Source organism: Lygodium microphyllum, chromosome 25, assembly GCF_053477565.2.
Source record: "Lygodium microphyllum isolate KBCC chromosome 25, Lygodium_microphyllum_v1.1.10, whole genome shotgun sequence".
Lineage (NCBI taxonomy): Eukaryota > Viridiplantae > Streptophyta > Polypodiopsida > Schizaeales > Lygodiaceae > Lygodium > Lygodium microphyllum.
Window position 1 is genome coordinate 4,019,945 of NC_141159.1, and position 12,388 is coordinate 4,032,332.

Consider the following 12,388-nt stretch of genomic DNA (forward strand, 5'->3'; position numbering starts at 1 on the left):
CCCAATGCAGAAAATTGACCCTGCTGTTCAGCACGTTTCCCAATGCTGAACCTGAACCTGTTGCACGAACTCCTGTGTAAAAGAAAAGTGCAGAATGTTACCTCTGCGTGTTGACGACGGGCACGATTCCCGAGATAATGACTGCTGGGTACAGTCGGACTGACGCACAGGTACAGGCGTGCAGGTCCAGTGACACGCGCAGGCAGGACTGGGCGCGCGCTGGGCAGAGGAGGCGGTACCCAGGACTGGGTGGTGGAAACAGGTGGCGCGCTGGCAGCTGGAGCTGACGGCACAGTCTAGCTCAGCGCAGGGAGGCTGCGCAGGCAGACTGACAGGCGAAGGGGCACGCTGGGCAGACACAGGGCAGAGGACACGCTGGGCAGAGGTGGCAGCACGCAGGTACAGGTGGCGCGCTGGGCAGGGCGCGCTGTGCAGGACAGATAGCACGCTGTGCAGGACACGCACAGGTACAGGCGGCTGGGGCAGAACTGGCGGGGGCTGGCTGAACTGGAGTGGGCTGCAGACTGCAGACTGAAGACTGCTCTGAGCTGAGCTCTGATACCAAATGTCAGATGGGAGAGGATCGAGGTGCAGCTGAAGTGCAGTAGACAGTGTGAGAGTGAGAGACAGAGTTGAGCACGATACCCAATGCAATAGTACTGAATAGAGTGTTAGCTGAAAGTACAAATGATAACCCTTATACCTTAGGGTTATAAGGGGCTGTTCACACCCGAACACAGTAAGTGCCCGTAAGTGTGCACCACAAGCACATACAAAATAGTACACATAATCTGGGGGAAAAAACCTCTCCTACCGAGAGTAAAAAGTGCCCCAGTGTCCTAGTGATCACCCGCACACTCCCATATGAGCGTAGGCGTAAGTAAGGCGTGTGAGATACCCAACAGAGCAACCAGCTGCACATTAGAGAGCAGCCGTGCAAAGGAAGCCAAGCCCTCAGAGGCGAAGTCCAATAAAAACCTCTCAATCAATTGCTGCATATAGCCCTGAAAGATTGGATGCTTCAAATAAGACGAGTTGAAATGTAAAGGGAGTCTATCCAGCAACTGCATAAAAGGTGCAATAGGTTGTGCGAGCATCTCAAGCTGGAGAGGAAAATGATCCGACAAGGCATATTGCTGCAAGACTTTCATTTCCAGCATCTCGGGAAGAAAATCATCCCCCTGCATGATATATATTCTGTCCAACCACGACCAGGTAGTTGCATATTGTGCGGAATGAAAAGTAAACCCTGAAGAAGAAGGGTGGAGCCAAGACCAGAGATCTTGCTTAAGTACCTGAAGAGCAAAGGCATTCCACACTCGACTTTCCGGAGCATCCATCACCGAATGCCCTGAAGTGGACTGAGAAGAGTCAACACACATATTGAAATCCCCCAACAAAAAACCCCTTCTACCAAGTGACATGGAGCATAGAGGCCTAGCAACCATAAGATCTCTCCTTCAAATAAAACTTCGATTACCACAAAGCGGCCCTGTACATCATTTTTAATAAGAATAGGCTGGTATTTCTCATGGACAATCATAAGCATGCCAGAATAGTGCATAGCATGTGTCCCTGCATAGAACAGGCGAAACCCATGGCAATCCACAACTTTTCCTGCTTCACCGTGACTCTTATGCTCAACCGCACACAAGACATCCCACTGGTTCTCATGCAAGACAGTCCACATGGCATGTTGCTTATGACGAGAACAAATGCCTCGCACATTCCACGTGGCTATCTTCATATATCTTCAAAAAAAGAGAATCAGGAACGAGGCACCTGTTGCCTCGATTTCACCTTTTTTGCGAGAACGTCCAAGACACCTTCATCCAGAAAATCGGCCAACACTGCAAAAGAATTCTAGCGGCCCGCTTTAGAGGTAGATGGAATATCCACTGCCTTGGGCGTGGAACGGGGATAATGACGATCCCAAGGTGTAATCACATTACCTCTAGTATCAAACGCCAGCTTAGCAGGTGGGCCCTTTGAACCGTCTGCATATACTTTCCTTGTAGACTGATTACGGGGGCCCGAAGGAACCATAGTACGCGCAACATGCTGTGAAGAGAACATTTCTTTCCTGCGCATATACGTGCGCACGGAATCCTGTGAAACACTCGGCCCAGAATCCGCCAGGCCTGCATCCAACTTTTTACCTTTTTTGGGACGTGCATCTAGCCAGTCATTGCTACGGGAATCCAAACCCAAGACCTATTGTTTACCTTTATCCAAAACATTAGGTGGCTGGGGAGCCTCCTGTGCTGGAGCATCAAGCACCATGTCATCCATAGACAGCACAACATGCCCATCATTTGAAGATGGTTGCCTCTCTGGGCATTCGACCAAAAAATGCCCCAATTTCCCGCACAAAAAGCAGTGTCCTACAAAGTTGCCCCATTTCAAGCAAAAGTGCAAAGGATGCATGCCAGAGCAATTGAGGCGAAGCCACACAGGCCTTTTCTTGGCTGTGTCCCATAACATACATAAACGATTTCGATTCATGGCCCTTAGGCTTGGGGGAACCAGCACCGTTCCCACAACTGCCATCGTATCCTTTAACAATGGCCAATAGACCGCCAGACAATTTTCCACTTCAACCCACACCGGGCATTCACGCTGAAGCAGGCGCTGAAAGTCTGCCATAGGGCGCCATGGCACAACATGGATCAAGCGGCGATCAAAGAACAATGGCAATTTGGACAGGAGCTCAGTCCGATGCTTCTCTGATTTTAGCAGCACCTCATAAAAGCCGCGGGGTCCAAGAAAGATCTCAACACACTCCCCTTGCAATAAATGATGCAACCACTGGCGAATATGGGAAAGCACTGGGATCCTGCCAGTGAAGAAGAGTATAACCGCACGGTCATAAAACACTGAAAAAGATCGCAAGACAGTTTTCGGGTCCACCGTGGCTTCCAGCACTTCATCAGTTCCCGAGTCGGAAAACGCTTCATGATTATGCTAGACATAATCGCCAAGCAGAGTATTGGCAAATTCCAGCAAATGCTCTCAGTCAATCTCTTGCGAATCTACAGAATCAGAGGCAACGTGTGCATAGGAACGTTCCTGCGGACCCATTGCGTCGTCGGAAGTATGCTTGGAGCGTTTGCCCGAAGGCGGCAGGTCATAACTAGAAGGCATCTCCTCCGTGCAAGGAACCATATCCTCCGGCTCCTCTGTATTAGAATCCGGACCAAGGACTGCCACCGTCTAGTCGATAAACGCCATATCCAGGCCAGCCATACTATTGTCCTCTCTCTCTGTCTCTCACTCTCTTGCTCTCGCACTGTCTGATGGCGAAGTCTGCAGTGCAGCCGCCTGCTATACAGACAGTCACAGTCGTCGGACAGGAAAACGGAGCAGATTCGCACTGTCTCTCACTCTCTTGCTCTCGCATTGTCTGATGGTGAAGTCTACAGTGCAGCCGCCTGCTATACAGACGGTCACAGTCGTTGGACATGAAAATGGAGCAAATTCACAGGGTCAGGTCGATCCTGCACAGGGTAAGGTCACAGGGTCAGGTCGCAGGATCAGGTCGCAGTCGCAGGGTCAGGTCGCAGTCGCAGGGACGCAGTGTCAGGTCGCAGGGTCCAGCTGCACGCAGGGAGGCGCAGGGCAGGGCAGTGCGCAGGGCAACGAGGGAAAGCAGTCGCACACGAAGGAAGGCCGTCGCAGACGAAGGCAGGCTTGAACGTGGCGTCCCAGGACGGCAACTTGCACAACCACAGGCGGAATCCGCAGGGACGACTGGCGGAAACCCTAAATGGGGTCCCGTCTCATCCCCACCAGCACGCTCGCCATCGATCCGTCTCTCTCTCTCTCTCTCTCTCTCTCTCTCTCTCTCTCTCCGTAAAAGGTAATTGTATTAATTACGAAAAAAAGTTACAAGTTTACATAATACAAGATACACGAGGGCCCTAAGCCAACGTGTGTAAAATCCCAATACTAGACCACGAAAAAGTTACACAAGTCATGGCAAAGACCCAGAGGAAATTGCCATATGCCAGGCAAGCAAGTCCTCCCGAGGGAGCAAGTCCGAGTGCCGAATGAGATCTATCTGCCAATGCAAAAGACCTTTAACCCAGGCAAGGTGTCTCGGTACATTAGATGCCGAATCAAAAAGAAAGGCATTCCGAGTGGTCCAAATGTGCCAACATCCCCAGTATCTGAAGAAGTGGAATAAGATCTTCATATGCAATTGTGGCGGTGTGGGGTATTTTGGGCACACAAAAACCCAATCGAAAGGGGTTAGTGAGGATCCCACCACTGCATGCCAAATCTGTGACAAGAACGACCAGATATTCTTGGCGAGCGGGCAAGAAATAAATCGATGTCGGGCCGATTCCGCAGTAGTGGTACAGAAGAAACAATTGCCGTTCGAGATTCGATGCTTGGAAAGGGCCGAAGCAAGAGGAAGACCATCAATCATGACCCGTCAAAGAAAGACCTTACATTTGAAAGGGGTCTTATTCAACCAGCCTTCCAGTACAGTTGCCTTCCACCATGACTGAGATTTCCGCAATCCCCATACAGTATTAGCTTTCACACCCAGCCATTGGTGATCTTTAATCAGAAGATGATACACCTGATTAGCAGACGCCTTTTCCAGACTCAAGCGGCCTGCAAGGTCCCAGTCTTGCCAAGGATGATCCATAGCCATGGCAGGAAAGGGTTGCTTGCCCTGAAGCACCGACAGAATCACCACCGAACATAGGGAATCAGACGTAGCGTGGAAACCAAGAGGGTTCACCACTAAACATAGGGAATCACACGTAGCGCGGAAACCAAGCTATATGAGGGTTCACTACTGAGCATAGGGAATCACACGTAGCGTGGAAACCAAGCAGAGCCTAGAGTCACACGCAGCATGGAAACCAAGCAGAGCCTAGAGTCACAACTACTCCCTATATAGGTGCATTCGGTGATAACACCATGGCATAGCTACAAAGCCCATACCCTTACGGGGGGAGGAGGGAGGGAAGGGGGGGAGCAGGGGGCGCTTCATTTTGGTATTTGTCCATAGTTTTGTCTACCAAGGTAGTCTTTCTATATGGACATTTTTCCAAGAAGTGACTCAGTTGACCACGGGAGAGATGATGTCTAGTGTAGGTATCCCACCTGAGGCAAAACCAAAGAGGCCATATACCGTTGTAATTGAGGCGCTCTATTGACCCTCTTTTTGGTTGTATTCAATAGCATGCACAGCCTATTTCTATTGGCTATCTTCAAACTAGTAGGCACCAACATATGACCCATTGCAGCCATAACATCCTTGAGGAGGGCCCAATACACAGTTGAGCAATGCTCCACTTCAACCCATACTGAACATGCCTGCTTGAGAAAACATTGGAAATCTACCATTGGACACCAAAAAACAATATGCACTAACCTTTTATCAAAAAAGATGGGTTGTTGATGAAGAAGAAAGACCCACGCCGAGGCAGAGTCAGGCACGACCTGATAGAAGCCACAAGGACAAGTGAAAATCTAGCCAATGAAGAAGAGAATAATACCTCCCTAATGAAAGACAAAAAAGGAGCAAAGAACCTCTTGAGTATTCACCTTTGTGTCCAAAATCTCTTCCTCCACGCAAGTAGGAATATCTTTAATCCTGCAAAGGGGAAGTAGGTTGAAAAGCAAGCAATGGATTATACCATTAAAGTTGCTCTTGCAAGGGCGACCAAATTTGGCTATAGCCTCTAGGCACCCAACAGTATTGGTGTATGGGACAAAAAGAATTAAGCCGGGACTGCCCAAGAATGACAGCATGGCATATCATTTGCAACCTCTGCCACCATGTATAAAGATACAAAGTCACATCAAAGGAACAAAGAAGATTGTTGTATGCCAAGGAACTAAATCATCTTTGGCCAAGATATCAACATGTTGTACAAGGTCAAGCTGCCGCTGGAGAAGTCCCGTAAGCTTCGCAACATGAGGTTGAATGCCTAAGGAGGTATTAAAAATGAATGCATTGTGAGTAACCAAACATACCACCAACCCCAAAATCTGAAAAAGTGAAATAGGATCTTCATACGAGGTTGTGGCAGACCGTGATATTTAGCTTTACCAAAAATCCAATCAAGAGGACGCATCCTTATCCCCACTACAACATGCCAAATGTCTAAGAGAATAGCTCAAATCTTCGGAGCGAAAGGGCACGAGATGAATTTGTGACGAGAAGACTCAACCAAAATGGTACAGAATAAACATTTTCCATTAGAAATATCTTTGCAGTGAAGAGCCAACGGAAGGGGGAGAGCGCCCCCCCCCCCCCCCCCCAAAACGAACATTCTCCAAATCAATACCTCGCATTTGAATGGCGTCTTATTGATCCATCCCTTCATTCTAGTCAATTTCCACCACGCTTTAGATTTGCATAATCCCCAAAGAGTATTGGGTTTTGTGGTCAACCATTCTCCAATCATGAAATGATAAATCTGATTAACTGAAGAGGAGTGAAGGGTCAAACGCCCTGCAAGATCCCAATCCTGCAAAGGGTAATTTGAATCTAGGATAAGAAAGGGTTTCCAATCCTACAAGAGATAAGAGACTCTACCCCAGAGATCACCATAGCCACAAGGTACCCGAAAGACTTGTCTGATGGTGCGAAAGGACATTAGAGTGCCTTGGGGCAAGAGAGTGGCATTAGCCACCAAGATCAATCCAAGATGAGACATGCGATTAAACTTAGGTCTCTCCTTGGATTTGCCTTCCCAAGAAAGCAAAGGAGACCTAAGTTTAATCCCAAACTGCAAAAGCGACCAGCGAAGGGCTGTCATATGGGTATGCACATCTAGAACAGTTCCCCCCCCCCCCCCCCTCTCTCTCTCTCTCTCTGTGTGCAATAACTCTACAGTTTGTTCTTGCTGAAATCCTAAATCTGTGCAGTCTTATCGGAAATTACGGCAATATTGCGCATTGCCTTTCCTTGTTGACTGCTAGAGGAGATTGGAGGAAAGCTTTAGACCAAAAGATATCTTTTTTTTTGTGGTTATTATTTTGTACTTTGCCTTGGGATACTTTGTGTCGACATGATTTATTCATAGAATCATTCTTTTCCTTTAAAAGAAAAATACTCGTGGCAATGCCAAGCATAGGATTTGGATCTATTGTTTAAATGAAGAACCGAACTTGGAAAGAATCAAGGTTTTTTGTGCAGTGGATATCAATGCAATGCACTTTTAGAACAACAAATAAATTCACACTACAGATTTCGCACAAATGCCAAGATGATGGCATCATCATCAAGAAAACTTGATGCCATGACATTCTTGTCATCCTTTACACGCACAACAAAAAGCTATGCTCATTTCATCATGCCCTCCTCCAAACTCTTTGGAGAATCAACTCGTATGTGCAATGTCATGTTCTGAAAAGCTATGGTAAGTGGGATCATGCCCTCTTCTAAAGTTTCTAGCTATTTTTCCCAGGTATCTTAAATCATTTTACACAGGAACTAATCATTTTTGAATTGTATGAAATTTTGTAGTGCATACCTGCCCATGTATGCATGACAACTATGTATTTTGTCAATTCATGTATGAGAAAACATCTGCATGGCCATGAAATATGGACAGGTTTCTAAGGAATTTTTCTACACAGACACATGTGTTTGCATGGAACATAACTCCATCATTTTGCAGAAATTTTGCATCGAATCTTAAACAACATTGAGGTGCTATACATCTAGAAGATGCTTGGCTTCACGGTAGAATACAAATGTTCATTCTGTGCATACTATCGGTAAAATACATCATGACCTGAAAGCTGGTGCATGCTTATCTTTTGCCAAAATTTGACCAATGACAAAACTTGCACAGATCTGGACGATACAGTTGGTGCTTCCTAAATTTAGAAGAATTAGCTCAAGCATAGCAGTTTTACTGCCTTCAATGATATAGAGTTTTGCTAGATCCTATGCTGAATTTCACCTCCTAAGTTTCTGCAAATCCAGTTTTGAAAGTGCAGTTTCACTCCAGCTTATTTACTTTCATTTTTCAAAAGATGGCATAAATCACAACATTCTGACAAACTTCCATCAATCACCTGTCGCTTTGATCGAGTTGTTGTAATAATTACTTTTGTGTTGTAAGCATCTTCAACCTTTTTGCTTTCACTAGCAAGTCACACAAAAAGCACCAATTATTCACACAACTTATGCAATTTGAAATGGTTTGAAAGACAGAAAATATTATTTGCTCAACCATAGCCAACCTCTTTTCAAAATATGAAAGTTTTGATAGTATAGCATTTAACACTTATATAAAGACAACAGTCAACTGCAGTCAGATAAATCTCAACTTCAATAGAGGGCGTTCTCGGAGCAGACATCATTCACCAGGTATATCTACATCTTCTGTTTCATTTGAGCATGTAAGCCACTCTTCTCAAATCCGACCCTCTTCTCGCACACACCTCGATTTCCTCTCTTCTTCATTCCAAAACCTTGGATTACACTCCACATCCGCATCATTCTCCATTCCCTACTCATACTTTCCTACCACTTCAAATCATGGTGCATCGTTGCAAGGCATGCCACCCTTTAACATTGTACCACTTACCCTCTAGCCACTTTGCACCATGGGGCCTTGTCACAAAGCATGCCACCCTTTAACACAGTTCCCTCCACCTCTCTGCAAGTGAGCACACCACTTCCCACTGGGATGACTGCGCTGGGCATCCCCCTCACTATTCCTAGTCACACACCTACTTTGACCTCTCAAACGCAGGGATTTCCATTCTCTGCTTATGGTGTGTCCTCACACTTTCCATGGGTCACTCCTATGTAGAGATTCCCATTCTCTACTCCACATGTCCCTCTCTCTCCTCCATGGGCTCCTCATGTCGTTACCATGCCCATGCCTAGTCAGCTCATGCCCACCTTTAGATCCATTGTGCACACTTCTCACATGCATGGTGGGCACTCTGGGACCGAGTCCCAAGTGTACTCCATTCCTCCACCCTACCCACCCTATCCATCTTATCCAAGCACTACCACTCCTGTTTCAATGGCAAAGAATGTCTTTGCAGATAAGACTCGTTTTAATTGGTCTAATTTCACCACTTGGTCAAACTTCATGCAACAAGTGCTTGTATCTCAACAACTTTGGAACCTTGTCATTGGTCTAAAGCCTATGCCGCGGACCCTCGATTGGCTCAAATTGATTGCATCCGTCAATGGAGAGCTTGCAATTCTACAACCAATGTTGAGTTAATGCAAGGGTTTCTTTCTAATTTCCACTCTCTGTTATAGCATTCCCCCTTGCATCTTAGTGTTGGAGTCATCTTATTGACTGCAATGCGGCAGGAGATCGCACTCGATGTATCAATCGCAATTTTGAGCTTCAAGAGTTTTCCATTAAGGGGATGATCAAACTGGCTGAATATCAATGGTTACTCGCATAGTTTGCCACTAGTGACTCCCTAAAGTCAGACGATGATCACGTCATGTTCCTCTTGAACAAGTTGCTTGAAAATGACTTCCATTTCATCCACCACATTATGTCACTACCTTGATTGCCAACCTTCAACAAGTTTGAGTGTCAATTCTTCCATTACACAAGGCTACATGAACAAGTCCACAAGAAATCCTCCACACATACGTATTCAGTGAGGGGACTGGATGTATCTTTGCAAGGAAAAACCAACAATGGTAAGAACTTGCAAGATGCAAAGGCAAGTCAAACCAAGGGTGACTCCCCTTCTTCAGACGGCTCCTTCAGCCCCATAACAACAACTAGACATGTGGCACAAAGATGTGGCATGCAGACAACCTCGATAGACAATCTCCTTCACTACTTCTAAGGGATTGGTTGATTGGTCTGCGAGTACTGATCCCATTGCACTTTACGCATCGACTTCACATTCACCTCCATCTGGGACTACTCACCACCTCGTTATGCATATCATTGGTAGAGCCCTCCTATTGGGCATACAAGATGGTGGCCACATCCTTGGATTAGCTCCATCTTCACACTCTTAGGTCTTTAGGCTATTGAGTCACCATAACACAAAAAGGAGGGTTCTTAGATAGGAGAAAAAAAGCTTGGCCACAAAATCATGCAAGCTTGCCTTGTGGATAAGGTTCAATAGTAGAAGCAATGCATAATCCCATGAAACCAAAGAAACATATTGCTCAAGAAGGGGTGCCATTCAAATTGCACATAAACAGAACCACACACACACAAAACAAGAAGAACAAGCAAAAACAACAAAAACGTGATTGAAAAGTAATTACAAAAGATCATAGAAACACGGAACGGCCGTTCCGGCCTGTAGGAACGGCCTAACGCGTTCCAAACCCTCCAAGGAGGTGAAACGGCCAGGGAACGTTCCCTGCCGTTCCCTACCATTCCCTGCTGTTCCCTGTTTGAAACGGCCGTTCCAGGCCTATTGATTGAAAATTGACGTTTTTTCCCGTTTTTTTTTTTGCTTGGGTCACAGTCCTACCACATATTCATCCATCTCCATTGCCTAATGTGCACACACTAATCTCTCTCTCTCTCTCTCTCTCTCTCTCTCTCTCTCTCTCTCTCTCTGGTTGAAGATTCAAAGTGTCAAGACAATCCACAAGCTAATTAGGAGTCCATGCAAAGTTCAAACTTGATGCATTATGAACTCTTGCAAATCAGAATCAAATTTCAGCCGATCCTCAATTCCAAGGTATTCATCCATTTATATTGTCTAATTTCAAGGGAAATTGGGATAATTGGGGCAATTCAAGGCAATTTGAAGCTATGGGGGTAATCGAGTCAATTTTGGGACATTTTGGTCAATTTCATGCATTGACGAGTATTGGGGCAATTAGAGGGACATTCTTTGGGGCAATTTTGGTCATGCAGGGCATATTTGTGGCACTTAAGACATGTGCCGTTCCCCCCGTTCCCGTTCCCCGACCTTGGACGTTCCCCCCGTTCCAGGGGGTCCCATTCCCGTTCCCGTTCCCCGTTCAAGGTAACTATGCAAAAGATACAAACAACTAACTGATGCCAGGAGGCATATTTCACGGTGGATTCCGTGAGGTTTTACGGTGGATTCCGTAAACTTAGATGACCGGGGCTCATACACAAAGTGGATTCTTTGTGCGAGAAGTTGATGGGGACGCCTGTCCTTTTCGGGCGTTTCATTAATTTAGTGTGTACATGGGTGATTCCATAGCGGGTGATTCCGCAAAATACATATTAAATTAATAAACGTTTATGAGTTTACGAGTGCGCACTCGTAAACTCATAAACGTTTATTAATTTAATATGTATTTTGCGGAATCACCCGCTATGGAATCACCCATGTACACACTAAATTAATGAAACGCCCGAAAAGGACAGGCGTCCCCATCAACTTCTCGCACAAAGAATCCACTTTGTGTATGAGCCCCGGTCATCTAAGTTTACGGAATCCACCGTAAAACCTCACGGAATCCACCGTGGCACGGAATCCACCGTGAAATATGCCTCTTGGCATCATAATTACGAGTGCGCACTCTAAACTCATAAACGTTTATTAATTTAATATGTATTTTGCGGAAACACCCGCTATGGAATCACCCATGTATACACTAAATTAATGAAACGCCCAAAAAGGACAGGCGTCCCCATCAACTTCTCGCACAAAAAATCCACTTTGTGTATGAGCCCCGGTCATCTAAGTTTACGGAATCCACCGTAAAGTATACACTAAATTAATGAAACGCCCAAAAAGGACAGGCGTCCCCATCAACTTCTCGCACAAAAAATCCACTTTGTGTATGAGCCCCGGTCATCTAAGTTTACGGAATCCACCGTAAAACCTCACGGAATCCACCGTGGCACGGAATCCACCGTGAAATATGCCTCCTGGCATCACTAACAAAACTTATCAAAATATCACCAAGTAATCCATAGTCTTATGAAAAAAATTTGACACAGCCTATACATACATGCGATTGATAGCTTAATGTGATGCACACAAATAGCCACCCAAAACCCCATCATCAAAGCATACAAAAGAAAAGAAAAGTCATGCATGCCATATCTTGACAGTGGCACAAAACAACCACAAAACACTAAGCATAAAGACAATAAAGAATGTAACCAGAAAGGACAATAAGACCTCAACAAGAAACCAGCTAGACAAACATCAAGACTACCAATTCGACACTATACTAGAATCCCTAAGTGTATTGATTAATCAAATGATTGTAGTGCACAGTGGATTAATTCAGGTTAAATTATTAGCATTTTATTTTTAATTTTTTATTATGTCATAAACCTTAATTAAAAAACAATAATTCATTAATTAAAATTTTGCTTAACCTTTATTAAGCATGAAACAGTAAGTTATCAAAACCTAGACTTCGTTGATGGTGGGTTTATTTTAGCAATTAAGTTATATGTATAGCATGGAT

The 12,388-nt window shown here is 45.4% G+C and overlaps 1 protein-coding gene across 2 annotated transcripts in view; it reads right to left on the reverse strand.

Annotated features, from left to right (window-relative positions):
* Window positions 1–12,388, reverse strand: part of LOC148013853 (uncharacterized) — a 162,684-nt gene that overhangs the window by 31,393 nt on the left and 118,903 nt on the right. For both annotated transcript variants that reach the window (XM_087667392.1, XM_087667391.1), the window contains exon 9: window positions 8,053–8,122. In XM_087667392.1, the coding sequence (XP_087523518.1) occupies window positions 8,053–8,122 (70 nt within the window). The remainder of the gene's footprint in view (window positions 1–8,052; window positions 8,123–12,388) is intronic.